This window comes from Schistocerca cancellata, chromosome 3 (assembly GCF_023864275.1).
Source record: "Schistocerca cancellata isolate TAMUIC-IGC-003103 chromosome 3, iqSchCanc2.1, whole genome shotgun sequence".
In the NCBI taxonomy this organism is placed as follows: domain Eukaryota; kingdom Metazoa; phylum Arthropoda; class Insecta; order Orthoptera; family Acrididae; genus Schistocerca; species Schistocerca cancellata.
In genome coordinates this window covers 400,508,404-400,535,572 of record NC_064628.1, presented here as the reverse complement: position 1 = coordinate 400,535,572, position 27,169 = coordinate 400,508,404, and the positions used below count along the sequence as shown (strand labels likewise).

The window sequence follows — 27,169 nt, the reverse complement described above, 5'->3', positions numbered from 1 at the left end:
ATTTCAATAACCAGCTCTGTGGTATATATAAAGCACGAATTGTAATTAATATTAATGTGTGGTTAAAATTAGTATCTGTGTTTCTAAACTTTGAGCATTACTGTAGAGTGCTGATATAGCTTATCAGTTATCTGCGGCATTATGAAGATTTGCGTTACTGTCTTTAGATGTGCTTCTGTTAATGACCTGTATTGTGCATAACTTGTTACCTGTTACAGATTGCATATTTACTCTTGTGCCAGATGGGGACTCGAACCTGAGATTTCAGCTTTTGCTGGCAGTACCCAGGAACGACGCACAACCATTGCTCAACTGTTTCAGTCTTCCGTTACCTCTGTCCTGTTTTCCAAGCTTTCTATTATGTAAACCTCCCCACTAATGTCTGAGGAGGGTATTTGTGTTCTGTCAACCTCTCATATCGTCTTCTGTTTCTTATTTCCGTGCTAATCTGCCACACACATCACAATTGTTCATGGAAATATGTATGTAGCTGTAGCTACTGGGATGAGGTTGTGAATTCAAAGATTGGGTAAAACAGTGAAAAGTAAAAGTTTTCACAAATTTATTTTCTTATAAACTACGGTACATTGTTAATACTGATGGTCATTACAAATTATCTTTATATTTACGAAAATCGGATTTAAACTCACATGTTCTCATAATTATCTGACTTGAAAGATCGACTTCTAAAAATTACTCTCGCTTTAGTTTTTATTGCTTATCACAAATATCACCGAGAAACTATATTACAAAAGGAACGATAAATTGACAGCTTATAAAGACAACAAGGGATAGGCCATTTCATGAGACAGTGCAGTGAGTATATCACATTAAAAGTTCCTAAGACCTACGTATACTGACTGATGCTTCAGCTACCCAGTTTTTCAGACTAGATTCTTAGAAATTCAGTATTCTCTCGATTATTGTAAGTCTTCCGGGACAGCCATCAAATATCGTAGAACGAACGTTGTAGGTAACTGGCTGTCTTTTTTTTTTGGTCGTGAAGCAGTCTGGAAATCTACTTCCTCTCTAGTTTGTATCAGCCTTACTTCTCTATCCTTTGGGAACGGCACTGGGGCTATGCAGTGTTCTCTGCAACAAAGAAATAGTAAATTTCATTATGTCACCAGATACAGTTTTATGCAAAGAGTAACAGATTTCAGAGAGATGGAGGGAACATATGTTTACCAAATGGTTAGTACGTTATCGGGAGCGGAGGGGCGGCTGCTACCGCCAGTTGCCACGGAATGTAGAGGCAGATGGGGAAGAAGCTTAGTAAAAGCCTTGACACATTCAAGTCTTTAATATAAAAGACGCTAAAATTTACTAAAAATAATGGATACTGTATAATAGTTAGTAATTAAATAACAAAATACCATGTTTGACGTGTGAATTACATCAAAAACTCTTATTTCAGTCCTATTCAACACTTTATTCAGATGAAATAATAAAAAAATCTATAGCTGATATTGAAGCTGTCATTGAGATTTAGCGTTAAAATGCTAGGTGAAATGGCAGAGATACTAATTGTCAATCTGCTAACGTAATTTCGGAAGTAGTCGAATCTACGAAAAAATGAAGTCGCTTTTGCTGCGATGGGGAGGGTAGTCTAGCTCTTGACGAGGCAGATATCATGATGTAACTGTTTTGTAGATGTTACAACCAGTTACAGAGTGGAAATACATTTGAAACTGAGATTTCCTGTTGTTCTTGTGGTGGTCTGGGTGACACAATATGTTGATGTTTATGCTTCAGCGGTGATATGCTTCGCCAACATGGCTGTTTGATCAACTGTCTACTGTCGTTTAGTGGGTCTGAATGAAATCTATTGTGATGAAAACTTGACCAGGCCAGTGGCTAGAGGGGCGCAGTTTGAATGAAATCTACTGGTATCAACGTCTAAGTTGAGCAGGTTTGTTTTAGGCTTACAGCTTCATTGAAAACTTGACTTGGTGGTCTGGGTGACGCAGTGTGTTGAAGTTTATGCTTCAGCACTGATATGCTTCGCCAACATGGCTGTTTGATCAACTATCTACTGTCGTTTAGTGGGTCTGAATGAAATCTAGTGGTATCAATGTCTGTGTTGAAAACTTGACCAGGCCAGTGGCTAGTCTGGGTGGAACTCGATCACCTCCTCCCCCCTCCCGCCCCCCTCTCCTCCGTCTCACCTCTTCCGCATATATGAGGACTATACCAAGTGAAATCTGCACCCGACCGGAAATCTATGAAATTTGCACCCAGTATACCTGGAGACTACTTTCTCGCTAAGTCACAGCCTACCTGGACGGCGAGTCCTCGCTCGCCCCCTCCCTCCACCGTAGTGCGAGCTGCGTCGACACCGGCGAGCGAATGACAAACGTGAACAAAAATATTCTACTGCCGACAGAATAAAAAAGAGCGCCGCCAACTGTCTACATAACGTTCTACATTACTCCCTCCCACATACACATGTAACGTCTATATCCTACTTTTCTTTCTCTTATGATGCAAGTCTACAGCTACATGTACTTGACTACTCTGCAATGGAACGTTGACGAACCTTAACTGGTACAACGGGAAGTACCGTCTGCCATGTTCTTCACAGTGGTTTTCACAGTATGGCTGTGGATGTAGAATTATTGTTATAAAGGAAACTGTTTTCATGTTTTTAAGTCACATACAGTAGATGCGCACACGTAGCGCTATGAGTAGGAGAGGCTACGTACAACTCACTGTATGTCCGTCTTTATAGAGACGGTTGCTGGGCCTCAGTTGCTCAGTATAGAATGTCGAATCAGGACTCCTTTCAGCCACCTAAATTTCCAGTTGTTATTTTATTTGAGCAATCAGTTTCGGCGTTAGATTACACCATCTTCAGGACCCCTGACTGACGTGTAGGAAGATTCCCCTGTCTGGTCCAGTCAAAACAGTGACTGGTATCCGTAGAGTTTTGACACAGCAATCCCTTCGAACATCACTTGCGAACTTCTACACAAACGCATCTCCACGTGTTTTTTCCGAACTGTCAGTCGTAAAGTAATACCAAACATTTATATGAAAGTGTGGTGTATATTCTTTCGGTCATATCCGATGAACACTCTCCACGCTGAATTAGCAGGTGTTACACACATTATGTAATTGAAGGTGGAGAAGGGGGGGGGGGGGGAGCGGGAGGAAAGGACAGTGAAGGAACTAATGATATCAGTTGCATCGTCATCGGGACTTTACGCGGAATCAGCGGCGACGAGTGAAAACGTGTGCCGGATCAGGATTCGAACCCATGATCTTCTGCTTAGTAGGCATTGGCATTAACCAGTGCGCCACCCGCACACAGCGTTTGTCGCAATTGCGCGAACTATCGTGGTTCGCTCCACGACTGACCAACACTGCCATCTAGTGCCTCCTATGAGCAGACCCCGTCCAAATCCTTTCCTTTCCATTCTTCCTCTATCGTTATCGCTATCGCTTGTGCCTTGTCCTGCGGTTACGCAGGGTCGTCCATGATTAACCAGATTTGGCATGTTAATTTTAAGGAGTGGCCGGATGCCCATCCTGCCGCCACCCCGTAGATCGTGAAATAGTGTGAATGTGTGTCAAATGTCTATGAGTCGTGTAACGGAGGCGGGACGTGGGGACCAGCCCGGTATTCACCTAGTATGCTGTGGAAAACCGCCTAAAAACCACATCCTGGCTGGCCGGCACACCGGCCGTCGTCGTTAATCCACTGGCCGTATTCGATCCAGGGCCGGCACGCCTACCCGAGTCCAGGAAGCAGCGCGTTAGCGCTCTCGGCTATCCTGGCGGGTCTTTCCTTTCTTCCTCCTCCACCTTCAATCACATAATTTCTAGCATGCTAATAGCAGGTGTGCTGCCAGCCGTGTACTGACCGTGCCGAGCCGCGCGGGCACTAGATGATCTCGCAGAGCTTGCTGCGCGCCTTGTTGGCCTTGCGGACGGGAGCCGCCGCCGCCTCCGCCCCCGCCCCCGCCGCCGCCCTCTTGTGGATTCCACCCCCTCCACCCCCGCGGACGTTGCCGTAGAGCGAGCCGCCCCTGCGGTCCCTGCCCGCGCGGCCGCCGCGCCGCAGGCTGGCGAACCGGCCGAGGCCCAGGCCGAGCGTCAGGGCGCCGCCCCCGCCGCCGCCCGCGACCGCTGCCACCGCGCTGCTAGCCGCCGCCCCAGTGCTGCCGTTCTGCTTGCGCGCCGGCGGGATCGCCTCTCCCTGTCGACACGGCATTACCACCGTCACATCTCACGCGTGCAGCTGCAAAACATATGCACTCTACACGTTTTACAACAGCATCCACAAATAACAAATAAATCAGTGAGACAACACCTTTTCTATGCCTTTGTTTTAGTGTAGGACATATTGAGACATCTGCGGCTGCACCAAAAACTTATTTTATGACCATTGAGCTACAACTTGTGCTTAATTGTTCACACAGTGAACAATTCATCTGTCATCAGTCATCCTGTCTAACACAAAAATGCAAAAGAAGAAATGAAAAATGAAATGATCATATGGCATTTATTGGCTGGGATATTCCCTTTGGGGTTCGGCCGCCGAATTGCTAGTCGTTTCAGTTGGCGCCACTTCTGCGACTTGCGTGTCAAGAATGATTTACAGAGAGTGTGTCGATTTACTAACACATATTCTTGATGCAATACAAAATTATTTGAAACAGAAACGTCACATACACTTTTAGATAAATGGGAGCACCTTGGGAACTGCATGTCCTCGTATGTGTGTAGTAAAAATGCGTTAATACTGGAATAGGAGCACTGAAACGACATCTCTGGACATCTCATATATAATTGCTCCACTATTTTCATAGGCCGACACGAACTGCGGAACTCAGAAACGTCGCGGAAGGGTCCACAATTGCTGCTACCCGAATTCCTTAACTTGCTCTTTAGGTAGAAGACCGCACACGTTGAGGACAGTTGTAAAGCCTACGAAACATTTCAAAAGCCGGCCGGAATGGCCGAGCGGTTCTAGGCGCTACAGTCTGGAACCGCGCGACCGCTACGGTCGCAGGTTCGAATCCTGCCCCGGGTATGGATGTGTGTGATGTCCTTAGGTTAGTTAGGTTTAAGTAGTTCTAAGTTCTAGGGGATTGATGACCCCAGATGTTAAGTCCCATAGTGCTAAGGGGCCATTTTTTTGAACATTTCAAAAAATCGGTGTACGCAACACAGTAAACGTAACGCAGAATATGTTACAATACGCGAAAGACGAACTCAAAGATTTTTTTTGAATATGTTGCCGTCAAGTTAGTTTAATAAATCGTCGAGAGGGTATTGCCCAAAACTAGACAGAGAAGGCGTTTCGCGTGCTCGAATTTGCCTGCTTCCGGTCGGCAGTGAGCGTGAAAAGAGCTTTCCGTAGGAAGTTTCACATGACTTGACCAATTTACAACAGCATAGTGAAGTTGTACAAGATAGTCGAGGAGGAGTGTTGTTTCTGCAATGAAAAACGCGTGAGCGGACTCTGTGTCACAACAGACATTGGACTGTGTAAGGTACGCGACGCTGCGATGTCTCACAAAGTATGCCTATCGGGCTAGTGTACAATTTAACATCCCTCAGCCAACAGTGTGGAAAATCCTTCGTAAGCGATTAAGAGTGCAGCTGTACAAATAGCAGCTCCTGCGAACCACAAGCCATGGCGACAAACTGCGAAGTCGGCAGTTCTGCGCTGATGCAGAGAATAGCCTCGAAAATCATGACTTCGTAAGCAAATTAATCTTCAGTGACAAAGCAACTTTTCATATTTTGGGAAACGTCAGTCGACACAACACAAGGATACCGCGGACAGAGACTTAACGTGCAGCTGTTGAACTCGTTCGGGATTCCAAGAAAGTTAAACTGTTCTTTGTCTACACCTACAACTACGTGATTACTCTGCTATTCACAATAAAGTGCCTGGCAGAGGCTTCAATGAACCACCTTCAAGCTGTCTCTCTACTGTTACACTCTCGAACGGCAAGTGGGAAAAACGAGCTCTGAAATTTATCTGTGCGAGCCCTGATTTCTCTTATTTTATCGTGATGATCGTTTCTCACTATGTAGGTGGGTGCCAACAGAACGTTTTCGCAATTGGAGGAGAAAACTGGTGATTGAAATTTCACGAGAAGAACCCGTCGCAACGAAAAACGCCTTTGTTTTAATGATTGCCACTCCAATTCACGTATCATGTTTGTGGCACTATCTCCCCTACTTCGCGATAATACAAAACGAGCTGCCCTTCTTTTTACTTTTTCGATATCATCCGTCAGTTCCATCTGATGCGGATCCCACACCGCACGGCAATACTCCAGAATAGGGCGGACAAGTGTGGTGTAAGCAGTCTTTTTAGTAGACCTGTTGCACCTTCTAAGTGTTCTGCCAATGAATCGCAGTCTTTGGTTTGCTCTACCCACAATATTATCTATGTGATCGTTCCAGTTTAAGTTATTTGTAATTGTAATCCCTAAGTGTTTAGTTGAACTTACAGCTTTCAGATTTGTGTGGCTTATCACGTAATCGAAATTCAGCGGATTTCTTTTAGTACTCATGTGAATAACTTCTCACTTTTCTTTATTCAGGGTCAACTGCCACTTTTCGCACCATACAGATATCTTATCTAAATATTTTGCAATTCGTTTTGTTCATCTGATGACTTAACAAGACGGTAAATGACAGCATCATCTGCAAACAATCTAAGACGTCTACTGTGATTGTCTCCTACGTCGTTAACATGTATCAGGAACAATAGAGGGCCTATAGCACTTCCTTGGGGAACGCTAGATATTATTTCAGTTTTACTCGATAACTTTCCGTCTACTACTACGAACTGTGGTCTTTCTGACAGGAAATCACGAATCCAGTCGCACAACTGAGGCGATATTCCGTAGGCGTGCAGTTTGGTTAGATGATGCTTGTCTCCAGCAAGACAGTCAACAGACCCTTGGTCTACAATGAGAGAACCGTCTATGATATCACCTATCTCAATACACTGCAGTTGTGGCTCTTTCGACAACTTGAAACTGATGGCGTGGATTTCATTTCTCAACTAGATGGCGCGTCTCCGCATTTCCACAGTTGTGTACGAGACTGCCTGAATGAGACGTGGCCACACCGCTGCACAGGATCACCCGGCGCTACTCTAGTGGACAGCGTGCTCGCCGTACTACCTGACGCCTTGTGATTTATTCTTGTGGAGTTCAAAAATGTTCAAATGTGTGTGAAATCTTATGGGACTTAACTGCTAAGGTCATCAGTCCCTAAGCTTACACACTATTTAACCTAAATTATCCTAAGGACAAACACACACACCCATGCCCGAGGGTGGACTCGAACCTCCACCGGGAGCAGCCGCACTGGCCATGACTGTAGCGCCTAAGAGCGCTCCGCTAATCCCGCGCGGCCTTGTGGAGTTACATCAAGGATAGCGCTGTTGTGCCGCAAATAATTAGCTAGGTGCAGCTGAATAAAATTACGACACCACAGCCCCGGCTAACGCAAGAGGCCGCATAAGCATTTTCTGTGATCTCTCTGTGGCCTTCGATTTGGTAGATCATGATACGCTCTTAGAAAAACTCAAATTCTATGAAATTGATGGCTTTATGCACAGCTGGTTTGAGTGATACTTGAAACAGAATGCAAAAGGTTGTACTGAATAATTTAGACAGTGTCGGAAAGATAGAACATTTTAGTGACAGGAGTAAAATCACGTAGGGAGTCCCAGAGACTTCAATTTTGGGGCTACTCCTATTCCTTATATATGTGAATGATCTTCCGCTTAACATTCAACAAGCAAAATTGGTACTTGTTGCAGGCAATACTAGTGTTATAATAATGCCATTAGAGAGAAGGCAGCATAAAATTTAGTAAATGATATTTTCGAAAGCATTATTAAGTGGTTCTCTGAAAATGGACTCTTCCTAAATTCTGGAATAAAATACATTGTATTCAGTTGTGTACCAACAATGTACGTAGTACATGAGCAGGAGTTTTTATGAAGCAGGCTAGAATGCTCCAAATTTTTAGTTGTTCATATTGATGAAAAAAAAAAAATGATTCAAATGGCTCTGAGCACTATGGGACTTAACTGCTGAGGTCATCAGTCCCCTAGAACTTAGAAATACTTAAACGTAACTAACCTAAGGACATCACACACATCCATGCCAGAGGCAGGATTCGAACCTGCGACCGTAGCGGTCGCGCGGTTCCAGACAGTAGCGCCTAGAACCGCTCGGCCACCCCAGCCGGCCATATTGATGAACACTTCAACTGGAAGAAGCAAGTTACTGAGCTTCTCAAACAATTAAGTTCAATTAGTTTTACTCTTCCTATAATTGCCAATCTTGGAAACAAAGGTATCAGTCTCCTGACGCATTTTGCATATTTCCACTAATAGTGTCATCCAGAATAATCTTCTGGGGTAAATCATCATTTAGAAAGTATTGATTGATCGAAAGCGAGCAGTAAGAATAATATGTGGTGTTCAGCCATGGACATCATGTCGGTTTCTCTTCAAGGAGGTAGGAATTTTATCTGTACTATCTTAGTACATACTGTTCTAATTAATTTTTAATCCATCACGATTTGGGAAGAACAGTATGTACATATCTTTAACACTGGAGCAATAGAGGGTGCATGACGTTTATTACCCATTGTTCAAGCTGTCGGGGGTGAGAGATGTCTTAAATATACAAGAACAAAGACTTTTGATATTTAAAGCAATGACATAAGATGTTTGCCAGATAGGGAAGCGAGTTATAAATGTAATTTAAAATCACTTCTCTTCAACAGCTACTTCTATTTCATTGATAAATTTCTACTGGTAGCCAACAGAAAAAAATTAAGTGTTGTTGCATGAGTGGGACTAAAAATAATAATATGTTAATTAATGTTAACCCTAATGATACATATCCTGTAAACTGACTTGTTCCACATCATTTCTATAAAAGAATTGCTCAAATGGTCTATGTAACATGTAACTAACTAAGTAACTAAATAGCTAAATAAATAAGCAACTGCTGTGATGATGCCAGGCAGTTAATACCGCGCCAGGTGCAGCAGAGGGACCAGATTTGAAATATCAACAACTAACGTAGAAGGGAGAGTCATTATGTCACTGGTGGCCCAGTTACTTGGGAATCGCAGCCAGCCACCCACCACCAGTGCTGTGGAAGGATCTATGTCAGTCCACAAGTGTACAAGTATACACGGCTCAAACAGTCAAGGGTGACACAGCTGCTGCTGGATGTGGTGATGCTGCTGGTGCCCAGTGCAGCGCTGTGGACTGAGCGGCAGGCCACCTGGGGGCTAACTTCAGCCGCTGCCAGCCTTCTACTCTGGATGTCTACAGCTCGAGCCTGGGACTGTGCAGTAGTTCGACTGCCATTGCCTATGCAGGCGAGCTGTTTGTTGCCTGCCTCAGCTTGTGTGGGCAGACACTGCTACTGCTGGAAGCCATCGCACCCACCCTGGGACCATGACACACTTATGTCCGTCTCTGCACACACCTTCCTGGAATGTAGGGCAGTCTGCAGCACTGTTGCCAGCTTTCAGCCGCATAGTGCTAACAATTGCAGGCAAAAACAGCAGCCATCTATAGAGCTGTGACCAACTGGGGCGTTGCTATAGAGATGTCTACAACATCCTGTTACGTTTGTAGTGGGGCAAAGCAGGAGTGGTGACACTTTCCATTGCTGCCAGATGTATCCAATATGGCGGCGATGACGTCATCCAAGATGGCTGCCTGTAGACATGACAACAACACATGACATCATCCAAGATAGCGGCCCTGACGTCATTCAAGATGGACTACCTCCACTAACCTAACTCCTTCCCCTCCCCCCATCCCCAGAAAGTGGTGGGAACATCAAATTCCATCAGGACAATGCAACACACTTCTACTAACCTAAGAAAATAGCAGGAAGATAGGTCACCTGTGCTACCTCCACTAACCTAAGTCATCCGACCGCCACCTCTTCTAGGAACTGGTGGGAAGTTTGAGTTTTGGAGGGAAGATAGGTCAAATGAGCTATCTCTACTAACACACGAAAATGGCAGGAAAGAAGGGGCAGTTGGGTTACCTTCACTAATCTAAGTCATTTGAATGCCACATCGTCCTAGGAAGTAGTGGGAAGAAGACTTAATCAGTGCAGGACATAAGTCTTTATTTTGCATGCACTGCTTATTTAAACAATTAGATGCAGTAACACCATCAAGTGTAGTCGCCATTGGGTCCTGAGTCCAACTGACCTAGTACATAGTACTGCCACCAGAGGGTGCTGTCATCCATGCCATGATGTAATCCAAGACGGCGGAGGAGAAATGGAGGGAAACAGTATGGTCACTGTGGTGTCACCGCCAGACACCACACTTGCTAGGTGGTAGCTTTTAAATCGGCCGCGGTCCACTAGTATACGACGGACCTGCGTGTCGCCACTGTCAGTGATGGCAGACCGAGCGCCGCCATACGGCAGCTCTAGTGAGATGTACTAGCACTCGCCCCAGTTGTACAGCCGACGTTGCTAGCCATGGTTCACTGAGAATTACGCTCTCATTTGCCGAGACGATAGTTAGCATAGCCTTCAGCTATATTTGCTACGACCTAGCAAGGCGCCATTACCAGTATAGATATTGAGATTCTATTAACGTATCATCAAGAGCGATGTTCTACAAATGTTAAGTATTCCAGAAGCTACGTACTTTTCTTTATAGCATTCATTACGTATCCTGTTTCAGACCTCACGCCAGCCTGCGCGAGTTTAAGCGCGTGCCTTTCGGCTCCCTCTCATTGTGTCTAGGCTGTCTTGTCTAGACACAACAGTCACCAAGGGGGCTGGAGTCCAATTGACCTAATACACAGTACTATCAACAGAGGGTGCTGTCATCCATTCTGTGACATAATCCAAGATGGCGGGGTGAAAATGGAGTGAAACACTGTGGTCCCTATGGGGTCCAGAGTCCAACTGACCTAGTACACAGTACTGCCTCCAGAGGGCACTGTCGTCCATTCTGTGATGTAGTCCAAGATGGCGGGGGAAAATGGAGGGAAACAGTGTGGTCGCCTTGGGTCTGGAGTCCAAATGACTTAGTATAACATACCACCATCAGAGGGCACTGTCATCCATTCCATGATGTAACCCAAGATGGCTATCTGGCAGAGGAAAATGACTCAGCCTGCACTGGGCTGCTAGAGAGAGGAAGGAGTGTACTTTATTTATTTTGGAACAGTTTATTTAGAGATGGATTTTAGATAGTATGTTTATCACACTTACACTAAGCAGATTCAGAAGGATGTAGGTTGCAGTAGGTACTGGGAGATGAAGAAGCTTGCACAGGATAGAGTAGCATGGAGAGCTGCATCAAACCAGTCTCAGGACTGAAGACCACAACAACAACAACAACAACATTTATCACACTGATATAAAACACACGCTCTGACATGCTTGGAGTCACGCCACACAGCAACAGACCTGTAAACTATTCCTAAATTACTGAAATAAGGTTCTGCAGACATGCAAACAACTCCTAAATTACTGAAATAGTTACAGCACACACCACACTGACATGCAGACTCCTCCTAAATAATGCAGTACATTGACATGCAAACACGAAATCAACTCATAAACTCTCCAAATAATGCATAGCACAGCCTGCAGACCTGTTCAGGCACCACTCGCCACCCCCTGTCCACTGGACCACAGGAGGCTACTGCACATGCTCCCAGAAGTCGGGATGCACTGGCAGATGACAAGTCATGAACAAGTGCCCGTTTAGTCCCTCAAGCATGAGGCGGCGGCATCCCCTTCATACTTGAAACCTGAGAAATTCCTCTCGAAATACGTGATCATCTAGGCACCATTGCTGACTTGACCGGACAGGAGCAAAGACCTATTTGCAGAGTGCAGACACTCCAAGGGCACGTGCGCATTGACACTGCCATGAGCCACCACCGGACGCAGGCCAGTGCAAGCCATCAATCTCACGCCGCTGCTGCCTACAGAGAGCAGGTGAAAGTTGGGTCTATTTTCGTATGTACAGTTAGAGTTCTTCGAGTGTTATAGTGCAATCACAACATGACAGACTTCCAAGGCGCGATCGCGCCAGTCCCATACGTAAGACACCTCTGGGCAGCACTTGTTTTTACCATTCCTGACGTGATACCTGAGGATACTGATGTCACAGAATAGCACAGGGTCCATTCTCCTAGTGACCATGACAGAACATGCGAGCTGCGTCTAGCCATGCATGTGTACCCGGCATGGCAGACACGTCACGCAAAATGTTTGTCCTGCTATCAGTATACATCTCAGAAACGTTAAACGTTCGCACTACTAAAAGCCTGTGCACACTCATGAAAACATCATTAATCATAAAAGCATTCAAGAAAAAAATGGCCAGAATTTTCGGTATCCTACAGCTACAGGTCTGGAGATGTCCCAATACCACAGTGGCGGATGAGTGACGGCATCCCCATCAGATATGGGTGGTCTGCTTCAACTTGTCTTTGAACACTTGCTTTCTCAGAACTTTCTGTACATACCTTGCCTCCATCTTGTTCGATACAGTTTGTAGACGCTTCTACATTCCAGCACAAAGGATGTCTTGTGACCGAATAGAGCATTATGATTTTATTTTGTACAGATCACCATATTCCACCAACAATTAAACCTGGCAGAGTGATCTACAGATCATCAAATACAGAAGGCTCTTACTCAATTACACTGCTCTCCCACTGAGGACTGGAGCTTGAATATTAGAGCGCAAAACAGATTTAGAATGCAGCAATATATCACTGCGTACCATTTCGATGTAATAAACTTACAATTCATATTCTGCGCCATACAAAATCAGCTCTTTTAGATAATTCGTAAATATACTGCGAAGGCAGACAGCACTGTATACACTCCTCGCAGCACTAGATATTTCCCTGTGAGGTCAGCAGTGATCCACCCCTAACAGGTGATCAGAACGCCAGTGGCGGACCGAAGTCACTCGCAGAACTGTCCTACAAATTCTGGCTCATTCCCCCTCGGCACAAACGCGTTTCTGTTTCTGGTCCGGACCTCCTTGCTTGCTTGCTTTTTCTGCAACCATCTCCAGACTCTGGGATTAGAAAAACACATGTATTTTAGCATGGTCTGCCATAATATGATTTTCACGGTACTTCTCGTTATCAAGCACACAACATAATTCCGAAGATATAGAGTGGAAATTATTCCTCTACAAACCCAAAACTTTAATCTAGGTGGGGCGTGCTGTAAGCCACTGACTAACTAGAATCATGTCATGTCTGTGAAGACATTTACGCGGAAACTCGAAAAAAAGTAGAGAAAACTAATATTTCCACTCGCAGATACCGACGTCAGTGATGTAACAGATCCAAATCATCCATATAATTTACAAGGTCAACTAAGGTGTTTCTCATGTCTAGAGAACTGGCAAACGTGTCTTCCCCACAACAATCAATCTTCTCTCAACTAAATAAAGGCGCGAAATGTGAAGAAGCAGTCAACCCAACAATTTACATGGGAGGGAATAACGGTCCAGTGCAAATACACCTTCATATTCAATCTTCTCAATTTTCCACGCGATCACGAAAGCTATCCAACAAATACCAAATATTAGTTCGCTATTCGGTCGTCTAGAGGACACCACGGTTAGATCATCTACATTCCTACACTTCAACAGGTGTCTCCATTCGGACAGCTCCTTCCGTTAATGGGAAACGTAAGTCATCCCCACACGGGCCACTGGCGCTGCACGCCAAGCACGCACACGTAGAATCATCATCCTAAGAAATCAGAGATATTTTATCTCTGTACTTACAACTAAATGTTATGATCGCGGTCTCAGTTGAATGACATTCGACAGTGAGCGAACTATTGGAAATACAGCCAGTTGACAGCTGTGGCTCTAGAAATAGAAATAACACCATCAACATTTGTCTTCAAACAACAGCCACAGTCACCACCATGTCATCATAGGACAAAATTGCATAACAGTACCATTCTTATGACTTGACATACTCCTTCCTTTGCTATCACAGTACTCGACATCAAATCCATACCTTCCTTACGAATTGACATAGTGATTTCCTTTGCACATGTCGGAACACAAACACATACATTATAAGCCTAATGCTCAAGGCGAACCCATCACGCAGCCCCTACTACTAAGTACAATACTTCATCAATGACTGATCACTGGCGATACGAAGTAATACTGACCGAAAATCAATGATGGGTGGACATGTCTCATAAGTTTTTCTTGTGAGTGGTACCACCGTGTCTTAACAAGTGAGGTTTAATCGTCTTACAAACTGCCAGATGTTAAAAGAACCTGATCCCAACAACTACTGTATGTTACTGTCACAAGCGGTTTTGGTTCTACATGTGCACACGAGTATCCATATTAAAAGCTATATCGGCTTCATAAATCCACATATGGCATTACCTACCAATCCCGTGGTTTTTCCAGACAAATACCAAAACAGTGATCGCCAGAGTGTATATTATCGGTTAGCAGTCTGATTACGCGTAGCCCACAATGCAACCTCGTCATAATATCGCTGAATTTGGAAAATGATTCGGCTAAGGAACGTGGTATGAAACCGCTATTTGCAACCCCCTCACACCGCCGCCACTAGATATTTCTCCAGTATTTGTAACTTATTCTGTCTCAATACCGTGTCAGAGGTTCTGCGATATAACCACACATTATAGGCGATGACTGATTGATAAGGATCACAAACAGTAGTAGATGGTGTGCTGATTGAGGTCGTAAGAAATATACACTAGCTTTTCAGATCTCTAGTGCTACGCTATCCGTTAGAAATGATGTCTATAATTTGGAATAAGGTCTTTCCATTCAACCACATGGACATGGGAATTTAAGGAGATGGGACCTGGATAAACTGAAAGAACCAGAGGTTGTACAGAGTTTCAGGGAGAGCATAAGGTAACAATTAACAGGAATGGGGGAAAGAAATACGGTAGAAGAAGAATGGGTAGCTCTGAGGGATGAAGTAGTGAAGGCAGCAGAGGATCAAGTAGGTAAAAAGACGAGGGCTAGTAAAAATCCTTGGGTAACAGAAGAAATATTGAATTTAATTGAAGAAAGGAGAAAATAAAAAAACGCAGTAAATGAAGCAGGCAAAAGGGAAAACAAACGTCTCAAAAATGAGATCGACAGGAAGTGCAAAATGGCTAAGCAGGGATGGCTAGAGGACAAATGTAAGGATGTAGAGGCTTATCTTACTAGGGGTAAGATAGATACTACCTACAAGAAAATTAAAGAGACCTTTGGAGAAAAGAGAGCCACTTGTATGAATATCAAGAGCTCAGATGGAAACCCAGTTCTAAGCAAAGAAGGGAAAGCAGAAAGGTGGAAGGAGTATATAGAGGGTCTATACAAGGGCGATGTACTTGAGGACAATATTATGGAAATGGAAGAGGATGTAGATGAAGATGAAATGGGAGATACAATGCTGCGTGAAGAGTTTGACAGAGCACTGAAAGACCTAAGTCGAAACAAGGCTCCGGGAGTAGACAACATTCCATTGGAACTACTGACAGCCTTGGGAGACCCAGTGCTGACAAAACTCTACCATCTGGTGAGCAAGATGTATGAGACAGGCGAAATACCCTCAGACTTCAAGAATAATATAATAATTCCAATCCCACAGAAAGCAGGTGTTGACAGATGTGAAAATTACCGAACTATCAGTTTAATAAGTCACAGCTGCAAAATACTAACACGAATTCTTTACAGACGAATGGAAAAACTAGTAGAAGCCGACCTTGGGGAAGATCAGTTTGGATTCCGTAGAAATATTGGAACACGTGAGGCAATACTGACCCTACGACTTATCATAGAAGCTAGATTAAGGAAAGGCAAACCCACATTTCTAGCATTTGTAGACTTAGAGAAAGCTTTTGACAATGTTGACTGGAATACTCTCTTTCAAATTCTAAAGGTGGCAGGGGTAAAATACAGGGAGCGAAAGGCTATTTACAATTTGTACAGAAACCAGATGGCCGTTATAAGAGTCGAGGGGCATGAAAGGGAAGCAGTGGTTGGAAAGGGAGTGAGACAGGGTTGTAGCCTGTCCCCGATGTTATTCAATCTGTATATTGAGCAAGCAGTAAAGGAAACAAAAGAAAAATTCGGAGTAGGTATTAAAATCCATGGCGAAGAAATAAAAACGTTGAGGTTCGCCGATGACATTGTAATTCTGTGAGAGACTGCAAAGGACTTGGAAGAGCAGTTGAACGGAATGGACAGTGTCTTGAAAGGAGGATATAAGATGAACATCAACAAAAGCAAAATGAGGATAATGGAATGTAGTCGAATTAAGTCGGGTGATGCTGAGGGAATTAGATTAGGAAATGAGACACTTAAAGTAGTAAAGGAGTTTTGCTATTTGGGGAGCAAAATAACTGATGATGGTCGAAGTAGAGAGGATATAAAATGTAGACTGGCAATGGCAAGGAAAGCGTTTCTGAAGAAGAGAAATCTGTTAACATCGAGTATTGATTTAAGTGTCAGGAAGTCGTTTCTGAAAGTATTTGTATGGAGTGTAGCCATGTATGGAAGTGAAACATGGACGATAAATAGTTTGGACAAAAAGAGAATAGAAGCTTTCGAAATGTGGTGCTACAGAAGAATGCTGAAGATTAGATGGGTAGATCACATAACTAATGAGGAGGTATTGAATAGAATTGGGGAGAAGAGGAGTTTGTGGCACAACGTGACAAGAAGAAGGGACCGATTGGTAGGACATGTTCTGAGGCATCAAGGGATCACAAATTTAGCATTGGAGGGCAGTGTGGAGGGTAAAAATCGTAGAGGGAGACCAAGAGATGAATACACTAAGCAGATTCAGAAGGATGTAGGTTGCAGTAAGTACTGGGAGATGAAGAAGCTTGCACAGGATTGAGTAGCATGGAGAGCTGCATCAAACCAGTCTCAGGACTGAAGACAACAACAACAACAACAACAACAACAACAACAACAACACATACATGCGTTGGATCCTATGGAGAAGTCTCTTAATGATTACAGCCACAAGTGAATCATATTTCTTGCATTCTCATATCTCGAAAAGAGTCGGCTTTCTCGAACCTATCTGCTACAGTAAAATTTTCACTTCGTTTTAGGTAGCCCCTAAGCATCCTGCAACTGCCCCCTCAGACTCTGCACTACCATCCCTGCAGCTTTGCACACGTGATCGTTCCAATGGAAGTCAGCACTGAGTAGGGATTAGAGGAAAACTATATCTACCACCTTCTGCAACCCATGTACAAACAGCGAAGCTGAGTTACTGTGCTGGATGCAGTGGCCGAGTGGTTCTAGGTGCATCAGTCTGGAACCGCACGACTGCTACAGTCACAGGTTCGAATCCTGCCTCTGGCATGGATGTGTGTGACGTCCTTAGGTTAGTTCGGTTTAAGTCCTAAGTTCTAGGAGACTGATGACCTCCGATGTTAAGTCCCATTGTGCTCAGAGCCATTTGAACCATTTGAGTTACTGCGATGGAAGTGTGTTTTAACTATTCGATGGAAATGAAGCCTGCTCCTGCAGCATGATGTAGTATACAAGACAGTACGGGAAGTGGGGGAACTATGTGGATTTTGCTACTGCATTACGGTGCTTCTCCAAACTACAAGCAGGTACCATAGATCCACGACCCTCAGGGCCCATTCACGTCTATCACCCCAACATTCTATCATCGATATTCTATTCCATCCTCCAGAGAAAAATTATGAACTATAAAAGCTCCACTAACTTCATACGATAGAGAACTCGATAAGATTTTTACTGCATCTCTCTCCTCCCATATATCGAAAACAAATACCACATGCGTGCCGACATTGAGCGCATGTGACGATCCTATTAAGTATATAGGTATTGATCCACTGCACAGACCAGTTTAAGTTTTCATCCCGTGTATTGTAGAAGGATGACCGTATCCTGCAGACCATACTGTAAGTCGCAAGAGACGCTCCCTGTGACCCTCCATCGAAGTTTGAAACATTGTTATTTTTTGGCTGTAACGTGTTTTGTGCACTGGCATACATTTTGTTTTTCCGACACGACTTCGAGGTCTGTGTCAGGTTCTAAACTGACATTAACACGCTCTGATCCATTGCCTCTCGCAGAAAACTAGATGTTGCACGGTGTAAATCATCTTGTTACTCCGGCTACCATAACATGCTGCACACAGTGGATGATTTTAAATTAAAAGACAGTTACAACATAAGGAAACTGGAAGAATTTGGTGGCATTGTGGAGAGTTTCCAAACTGCTGTCCGAAAGTGATTGGCAACCTCTACAGTTAAACTCATCTGTCACAGTGACAGAATAGTTGATGGGTCCGCATTCCGCTTCGATTGATTCCTCATATTGCAGCCATGTATGTGATCTCTGTTCCGGTACTATCTGTCCCCAGAAAGTGTTGTCCCTCCACCAAAACTTTTCCTCCAATTCAAACTAGCGACGTCAGTCAATCATTATGTGGTAACCAAAAGCCTACCAGTGGATGGATGGGATGGAAAAGACACCCCCGATATACTGAAATAATAAGCATTACAGTTGATTGTGTGAACAATTTTACCAATTTTACAGTAATTTCAACACGACCAATGATGTGACAACATGTTTCCCAATTTCAGTATCATAGCTAAACCACCACCTCCCCACTTTGCAAGTATCATTGCGAATGTGGATAGATGACTGTGCAGTACATCCATACATTGTTAATTCTCGAACACATCCATCATTAAAGTATGTCATATAGCGCACTACATATTTCTAACACTTCGATCATACTGCTTAATTTATGATCTATCTCTATGCTGATGGGAGTCACAGAGCATTCTCACAGCCTTACGGCAAAATTAGTGACTGAAAGACCCCCCTCACACTGTCATTGACCAACCCACTCTGCAGCAGCATTACCGATTTAATCTGCAATCGACCATTAGTAGACCGCTACATTCCATGTCTCGTGGATGAATGGACCTTGCCTAGGCCTCGCCCATCGAAGTGCACAAGATTTCTCAAGATGCGCCCATGTCGAGGAGGTTAGCACTCCTTATCGATGTATAGTAACAGATTTGAAAGTGTTGTGATGTAATAGCAGACGCTGAAGAAGAACAAGAAATGGGTGATTTTTATGTGTGATGGAGTTCGAAGCATTTTTACATAACTCACCCAAGCTATCAATTTTAAAGTATTGTTCCAGAGTCTAGGATCAGTACCTGGAAGGTATTGGTAAGAGAGAACATAAACACATGCGCTCCTAAGGCTGCAACGTTCCGCACTTAAAACGGGCTATAATGTTAGATAACTTACGTTTCCGACCTATCAGTCGTATGGAGTGTAGTGCTGTTAATGTTCCAATGTAAGAAATATAATTCAAGCGCGTGACATACATCCTTCTTCCCGGTTTCTCTATGATAAACTATGTTATGTAACTGTAAAACGAGAAAACTATGTCCTTAAAACAATGGCTCTGTGTGATACGAGCACAGTATAGCTTTCCAGAGATGTATAGCATCCACTGTTCACATCCGATCACGCTTCAGAAATTATACTATGCCTGCCTTAGTGGTATATGTACGAATGATGTAAAAGGGCTGATTTTGTATGGTGTAGGATGTTGTATGTTTACTACATCGACATGGTATGCAGTGATATATTGCTATGTTGGAGATATGTTTCACGCCCTAATATTCCAGCTGCTGTCCTCAGTGGGGGAGCAGTGTAATTGAGTAAGAGTCTTTCCGTAACTGACGATCTGTAGACCACTTTGCTGGGATTAATTGTCAGTGCAATATGGTGATATGTACAAAATACAACCACAATGCTGTATTCATTCACAAGACATCCTTTGTGCCAGGACGTAGGAGCATCTACAAATTGATTCAAACAAGATGGAGGCAAGGTATGTACAGAAAGTTCTGAGAAAGCAAGTGTTCAAAGACAAGTTGAAGCAGTCCATCCATCTCTGGTGGGGATGCCCTTACTCATCTGCCACTGTGGCATTAGGATATCTCCAGACCTGTAGCTGTAGGATAGCGAAAATTCTGGCTATTTTTTTCTCATCTGTGAGACAGTGCTTCGAATTCTGTTTACGTAATTATTCTGATTCTCTCCCCCCCCCCCCCCCCCCAATCTGTGCTTAGAGAGAGCTCTTTTTCCAATTAAAAAGAATGCTTTTATGATTAACGGTGTTTTTGCGAGCGAGCACAGGTTTTTAGCATTGTGAATGATTAACATTTCTGAGACGTATATTGATAGCAGGACAATGATAGCAGGACAAACATTTCGCATGATGCGTCAGCCACGCTGGGTATGTGTGCATGGCTAATTGCAGCTCACATGTCCTGCTATGGTCACTACGGGCAATGTACCCTGTCCAGTTCTGTGATGTCAGTGTCCGCAGCTATTGCATCAGGAATGGTAAATACAGGTGCTGCCCAGAGGTGTCTCAGGAATGGGACCAGCGTGAGCACGCCTTGGAGTTCTGTGGTGTCAGTATAATACTCGAAGAACTCTAATTGTATACCCGAAAGTAGGTCCACCTTCCACCAGCTCACTGTAGGCAGCAGCGGCGTGAGAGTGATGGCTACTGCTGGTCTATGTCCGGTGGTGGCTCATGGTGGCGTCGATGTGCGCGCACCCTTGGAGCGTCTGCACTCTGCAAATAGGTCTTCGCTCCCATCCAGTTGAGTCAGCATGGGTGCCTAGGTGATCACGTATTTCGAGAGGAATTCTCAGGTGTCAAGTATGAAGGGCATGTGCCGCCTCATGCTTGAGGGACCAAACGGGCACTTGTTCTTGACTTGGCAGCTGCCAGTGCATCCCTACATCTGGGAATGTGGAGTAGCCTCCTGTGTGGCCCAGTGGACAGGGGGCGGTGGGCAGTGCCTGCACAGATTTGTAGATTGTGCTATGCAGTATTTGGAGAATTTACAAGTTGATGTTGTGTCTGCACATCAGTGTACTGCATTATTTAGGAGGCGTTTGTATTTCTGTGTGCTGTGTACTGCAATTATTTCGGTAATTTAGGGGTTGTTTGCGTGTCTGCAGAGTGTTAATTCAGTAATTTAGGAATAGTTTACAGGCCTTGTGGCATGACCCCAAGAATGCCAGAGTATGTGTTTCATATCAGTGTGATAAATATACTACCTAAAATCCAACCCTAAATAAACTGTTCCAAAATAAATAAAGTACACTCTTTCCTCTCTCCAGTAGCCCTGTGCAGGTTGAGTCACCTTGGGTTACATCATGGAACAGACAACAGCGCTCCTTGGTGGCGGTTCTGTGTACTAGGTCAGTTGGTCTCCAGACCCCATGGCGACCACACCGTTTCCCTCCATTTTCCCCCGCCATCTTGGATAACATCATGGAAAGGACGACAGCACCCTCTGGTGGCAGTACTGTGTACTAGGTCTGCTGGACTCCAGACCCCATGGTGACCACACTGTTTCCCTCCATTTTCCCTCCACCATCTTGGATTATATCATGGAATGGACAACAGCGCCCTTTGGTGGCAGTACTGTGTACTAGGTCAGTTGGACTCCAGACGCCATGGCGACTACACTTGATGGTGGTACTGCCACTAATTGTTTAAATAAATAGTGAATGCAAAATAAAGACTTATGTCCAGCACAGGTTGAGTCCTCTTCCCACCGTTTTCAAGGACGAGGTGGAGGTTGGATGACTTAGGTTAGTGGAGGTAGCCCAACTCCCCTTTCTTTCCTGCCATTTTCTTAGGTCAGTAGAGATAGCTCAACCTATATTCCCTCCAAAATTCAAACTTCCCGCCAATTTCTAGGAAAAGGTGGCTGTCGGATGACTTAGGTTAGTGGAGGTAGTCAAAGTGACCTGGCTTCCCAGGATAATCCATCATCTTCAATGACATCACGTCCGCCATCTTGGATGACGTCTTGCGCTTTTGCAAGTCTACAGACAGCCATCTTGGATTACGTCATCTCCGCCATCTTGGATACATCTGGCAACTTTAGAAAGTGTCGCCGCTCCTGCTTAGTCCCCTACTTACGTTACCAGTTAAAGTAGCCGTACAAAACTGCTGCGCCCAGCCCAGCTTAATGTCGACTCAGCTGTAGTCTGCATTGCAAGCCGCTGCATTCAGCGTCCTTGCAGAACCGATGTCGCCGTCACCAGCAGCCGCCTGCCGCCAGCTGCGGCTCCTCACAGGCCGTACACAGCTTGCGTCCTTGGGGCAATGACTTCTGCAAGTCTATCACGACTGCTGTAGTTTATGAACAATAAATGAATGTTTCTGCAATGGAGGTTCTACGCCAATATTTCGGACGACTACCATGCACCCACTCGCAGCCCCACTGCTACCCTACCCATGATGGCCAACGATCGGCATCCTGACCTCCAACTAGCGCTACGCCACTCACCATAGAGACCTACCAACGCGGCCTCTGTACTGTTTATGTTCCACCTCGACTGCACAACCTCGAAGACTTGCGACACTGCATCGCAGCTCCTCTTCCTATAGTCAGTCCTGCCTGATATGCAGGGAAAAATTGGACTATCGATTAGATGTATTCCATGTGACGGAGGGTAGGTACATCTCACATTTAGAAACATTGCAAAAGAATTGTCTCTCACATAATACGTCATTTGTTACGTTGCTCTTGCCCATTTATCTGTACAGAGTACTGTACAGCTGACAGTACGTGTGAGGAAAACTGCCTGCACCCTTGCACGTCACAGCTTCTACGCTACGACGACATAGAAGGCAAAATATGGTAAGTTGTTACTAAGACTATATGACTGTTCCAGTTGAATATCATGAACAGAAACAGTGTCTTATTGAGATCACACGTTAAAACTAACGAAACAGAAACAAATGTGATAGAGGGAACGAAATATGCAGTGCCTTAAAAAAGTGTAGGCCACAAACAGCGGAGGAGGGAATAGTATCGTTCACAGCCACGTCTCATATTGGGAAGGCAAATATCGCCGTTTTTCTCTCAGCATAGTACACTATGATGGGCTTGCAACGCTGCTGTGCGCTTCGTCGCGAGTTGAGCTCGCACCACTCTCCCCATTCGGTTTAACGTGCGTTCTGTTGCGAGCCTTAAGGAACGATTAAATATGTACCACAATACTGTGCAAAGAGCATCCACAAACTGTAGATGGGCTTCAACCTGTCCGATATTAGCAGCACTGCTCGATCACACATTCCATTAGACAAAAGTAGTCCTCATAAGACATTCCACCCTTGTCAATAAATTAATTATCTCGTACGAATGTCTCTGTTGGTTAGTAGAATGCTCACTGGAAGTGGTGGTTGTGTTCCTTCCGTGCCTGTGCCATTTGTAGCTTACTGAGAAGAATGAGTGAATCAACACCAGAAAATCTGCGAACACTGTTAGGACAACTATGAGGCAGAGCAGAGCAGATGCAGTCTCTGCGATGTTTTTAATCAACGGTTTTATTCTGTATTCTAGGCGTTTTTTTGAAACTGTCGTCCTCGCTGTGAAAATTCAGCCAGAACTCTCCCTGTACTTCCAAAATATCGGTGGTTTTTTTAAAACATATTTATGACGACGGTACTGTTCCAAAATTACGAAATGGCAAGTTGTTCCTAACTCACGAGCGAAAACGCACAACGCTGCTAACGATACATGGCTGCTACAAGAAGTTGTGTGTCAATGTATAACTCACATTTAAAAGTGCAGTTACTGCGACGGGCTGAACGTTCCTAGGAGTCAACAATGAAAGAGCATTTTTGTGCACGAACTGACCTCTCGATCATGTCCCATAAATGTTCAATGGTATTTATGTCGGGGATATGAATGGCCAAACCATTCGCTCGAATTGTCCAGAAAGTTCTTCAAACCAACCGCGAACATTTTTGGCCCTGTGACATGGCGCTTTTCCATCCATAAAAATTCCATCGATATTTGGGAACATGAAGTCTGTGAATGACTGCACATGGTCTCCAAATAGCCGAACATAACCATTTCCAGTCAGTGATCGGTACAGCTGGACCAGAGAACGCAGTCCATTCAGCCACCACCAGCTTACACAGTGCCTTGTTGACATCTTGGGTCTGTGGCTGCGCCACTCTCGAACCCTACCATCAGCTCTTACCACCTTAAATCGGGACTCATCCAACTATGCAACGGTTTTCAAGTCCTATAGGGTCCAACCAACGAGGTCATGCACCCAGGATGCGATGTCAGTGCTATCGGCAAAGGCTTTCGCGTCAGTCGTGGACCATTAACGCCCAATTTCGCTGCACTGTCCTAATGGATACGTTCGTCGTATGCCCTACATTGATTTCCCCGGTTATTTCAGGCAATGTTGCTTGTCTGTTAGCACTGACAACTCCATGCAAACGCTACAGATCTCGGCCGTTAAGTGAAAGCCGTCGGCCACTGTGCTGTCCTTGGTGAGAGATAATGCTTGATGTTCTGAATGATGTTCTGAACACATTTTTGACACTGTGGATTTTGGAATGTTGAATTACGTAATGATTTCCAAAATGCATTGTCCCATGCGTCTAGCTCCAACTACAATTCCGCCTTCAGAGTCTGTTAATTCCCGTCGAGCGGCCATAAACACGATGGAAACCTTTTCACGTGAATCACCTGAGTACGTCCCCGGTAGCTGAGTGGTTTGTCGTCACGGTAGCTCGGCGTGCTCGGTCGGAGGGTTATCTGCCCTCTGCAATAAAAAAACTGAGTGAATGGACCAACGAAGAATTTGAACGGACGTCATAGGACGTCCGCCCCAAACATATAGGACAAACTATAACGAACAAAATGAGACCAACAAAAAAAAAGTGGTCAGAGCGACAGAATGTCAATCCTAAGGGCCCGGGTTCGATTCCCGGCTGGGTCGGAGGTTTTCTCCGCTCAGGGACTGGGCGTTGTTTTGTCCTAATCATCATCATTTCATTCCCATCAACGCGCAAGTCGCGCCGAAGTGGCGTCAAATCGAAAGACTTGCACCCGGCGAACGGTCTACCCGACGGTAGGCCCTAGTCACACGACCTGAGTACGAACAACAGTTCTGCTAACGGACTGCCTTTTTATACTTTGTGTACGTGATACTACCGCTACCTGTATATGTGCGTATCACTTTTGTGACCGCAGTGTAGTGTCGGTTAAGGATATGTCAGTCTGATTCTGCAATAAAAACTAAGATTGCGTATAAATAAGAAAAAGTACGGTAACGTTGGAAATTTTTACGAAATAGTGCTTCTGTAGTGAAAGTCACAGCTAAAGAAGTGAAAATTACAGCTGTTTCTTTATCCCGAGTTGTAGAGGAAAACAAACAGCAGTGGAAAAGGCGATACAGCAACGAGCCCTGCCTCCTAAATGCTCCTCTCGCCTATGTTGTTAGATGTTTCTTTGGGACATGTAAGAAGGCGTTGTTTCGCGGTTTTAACTGTTATGGCGCTTTCCTATTGTCTGACTTCCATACATCATGTAGGACTGATTCACTATTATGTTGAATTTTCAATCAGAACGGTTAAATACTCATTGCTTATAAAGCGGGCGGTGCCTTATAATTTACCGTTACACAGTTCTGTAGTAGAAAATGTAATGCGACATGATGCTGCTTTTGGTGTGAGCTCTCCACTCTAAAGCGTCACATTTCCATTACAGTATGAATCGACATGAAAACGATAGACAACAGCCCTACTGAGACGCTATGAGATTCGAATGACGGGCCATAGACGGATATTCCAGAGATGTGAAAACTGTCACGGCCTGGAGATCACACACACAGTGTTTGTGCGTCCACTGTCGCGTGTGGGTGACCTCAAGTGTAAGAGGAGACCGGTATTCGATCGTGCTGGACATGCCGAATCTTATGCACCAGCATTTCTTGTTTGCTACAAATTTCCGTGCTCCCTGCAAGTCTTCGATTTTGAGGACACTGTTGTGCTTATGCCAACAATGCTACATTCGTGGCAGCTAGCCCGCCGTCTACCGTGTGTTGGGAACCGTTTATGGTAGGATGCAGACGTGTTTCCTGGTAGCCCTATGCAAAGTGAAACTTATTTTTATTGAAGCTAATATCTATGGAGAAATCACCCACCGAAGGGAAGGCTAATGAATAGAAATACTGCTAGCGTCACATTTACAGAATTACTCCTGACTGAAGCAGGAACCAGGATAAAGTACAGCAGTCGTGGACAGCAGAAACATATCAGTAAACAAAGACACGTAGGAATTAAGGACACTAGCTGCTAGTGGGCACTGATCTATATTAATGAGGCAATTTGAAAATTTGTCCTAGAGCAGGATTCGAAGCCAGGTCTCCTGCTTACTAGACAGATATACTGATCACTACACCCCCGAGTGGGGTGGCGCAGTGGTTAGACACTGGACTCGCATTCGGGAGGACGACGGTTCAATCCCGCGTCCGGCCATCCTGATTTAGGTTTTCCGTGATTTCCCTAAATCACTTCAGGCAAATGCCTGGATGGTTCCTCTGAAAGGGCACGGCCGACGTCCTTCCCAATCCTTCCCTAATCCGATGAGACCGATGACCACGCTGTCTGGTCTCCTTCCCCAAAACCAACCTGACCACTACACCACCCAGATACAGTGGTCACCACAACCGCATGGACTGCCCTAGCATGGCTACTGCCAAACCCATATTCTCAGTTTATACCACACAGTACTGATGTAGTGCCCCTTGCTCAGTAGCCTCATTATTCATGGAATCTTACCGATCCCCATAAGAGATCGAGCTTGGTGTGCATCTGCACTGAAGGAATCATTGGCCGTCATCGCCATAATATATATATATATATATATATATATATATATATATGTGTGTGTGTGTGTGTGTGTGTGTGTATGTATGTGTCTGTTCGTTCAGATATGCTCGATCTGTAACTGTTTAAGAATTTTTTTAAACTAAAGGAAATACGTTTTGCTCTCCATTGGTAAAAATTTAAAATTTCGAACATGTCAGAATATAACTTCTTTTAAAGCTAAGGCATAGTAATACTATCGAAATTTACGGTTTCTTTGCTATCATTACACACTCATTTTCCCTTCTATGTCACCTGGAATATCGCTTTTAAATGTATCAAGTTCTTACTTCCTTAAATATTTGACATTATATATATATATATATATATATATATATATATATATATAATGTCAAATTA

General features: G+C 44.4%; 1 protein-coding gene and 1 long non-coding RNA gene across 2 annotated transcripts in view; both read right to left on the bottom strand.

The window, feature by feature from the left end:
• Positions 1 to 920: 920 nt before the first annotated feature.
• Positions 921 to 4,004, bottom strand: LOC126175139 (uncharacterized). The gene is made up of 2 exons (XR_007535530.1): positions 3,867 to 4,004; positions 921 to 1,092 (listed from the first exon to the last, which is right to left on the bottom strand). It is a non-coding gene; the product is annotated as an uncharacterized LOC126175139 (long non-coding RNA).
• A 44-nt stretch (positions 4,005 to 4,048) lies between these two features.
• The window catches only part of LOC126176335 (cGMP-specific 3',5'-cyclic phosphodiesterase), a gene marked incomplete at its 3' end in the record, with an annotated part of 587,168 nt that continues 564,047 nt past the window's right edge, over positions 4,049 to 27,169 (bottom strand). Inside the window, exon 21 of the mRNA XM_049923487.1 lies at positions 4,049 to 4,201. Within this exon, the coding sequence (XP_049779444.1) occupies positions 4,049 to 4,201 (153 nt within the window). The remainder of the gene's footprint in view (positions 4,202 to 27,169) is intronic.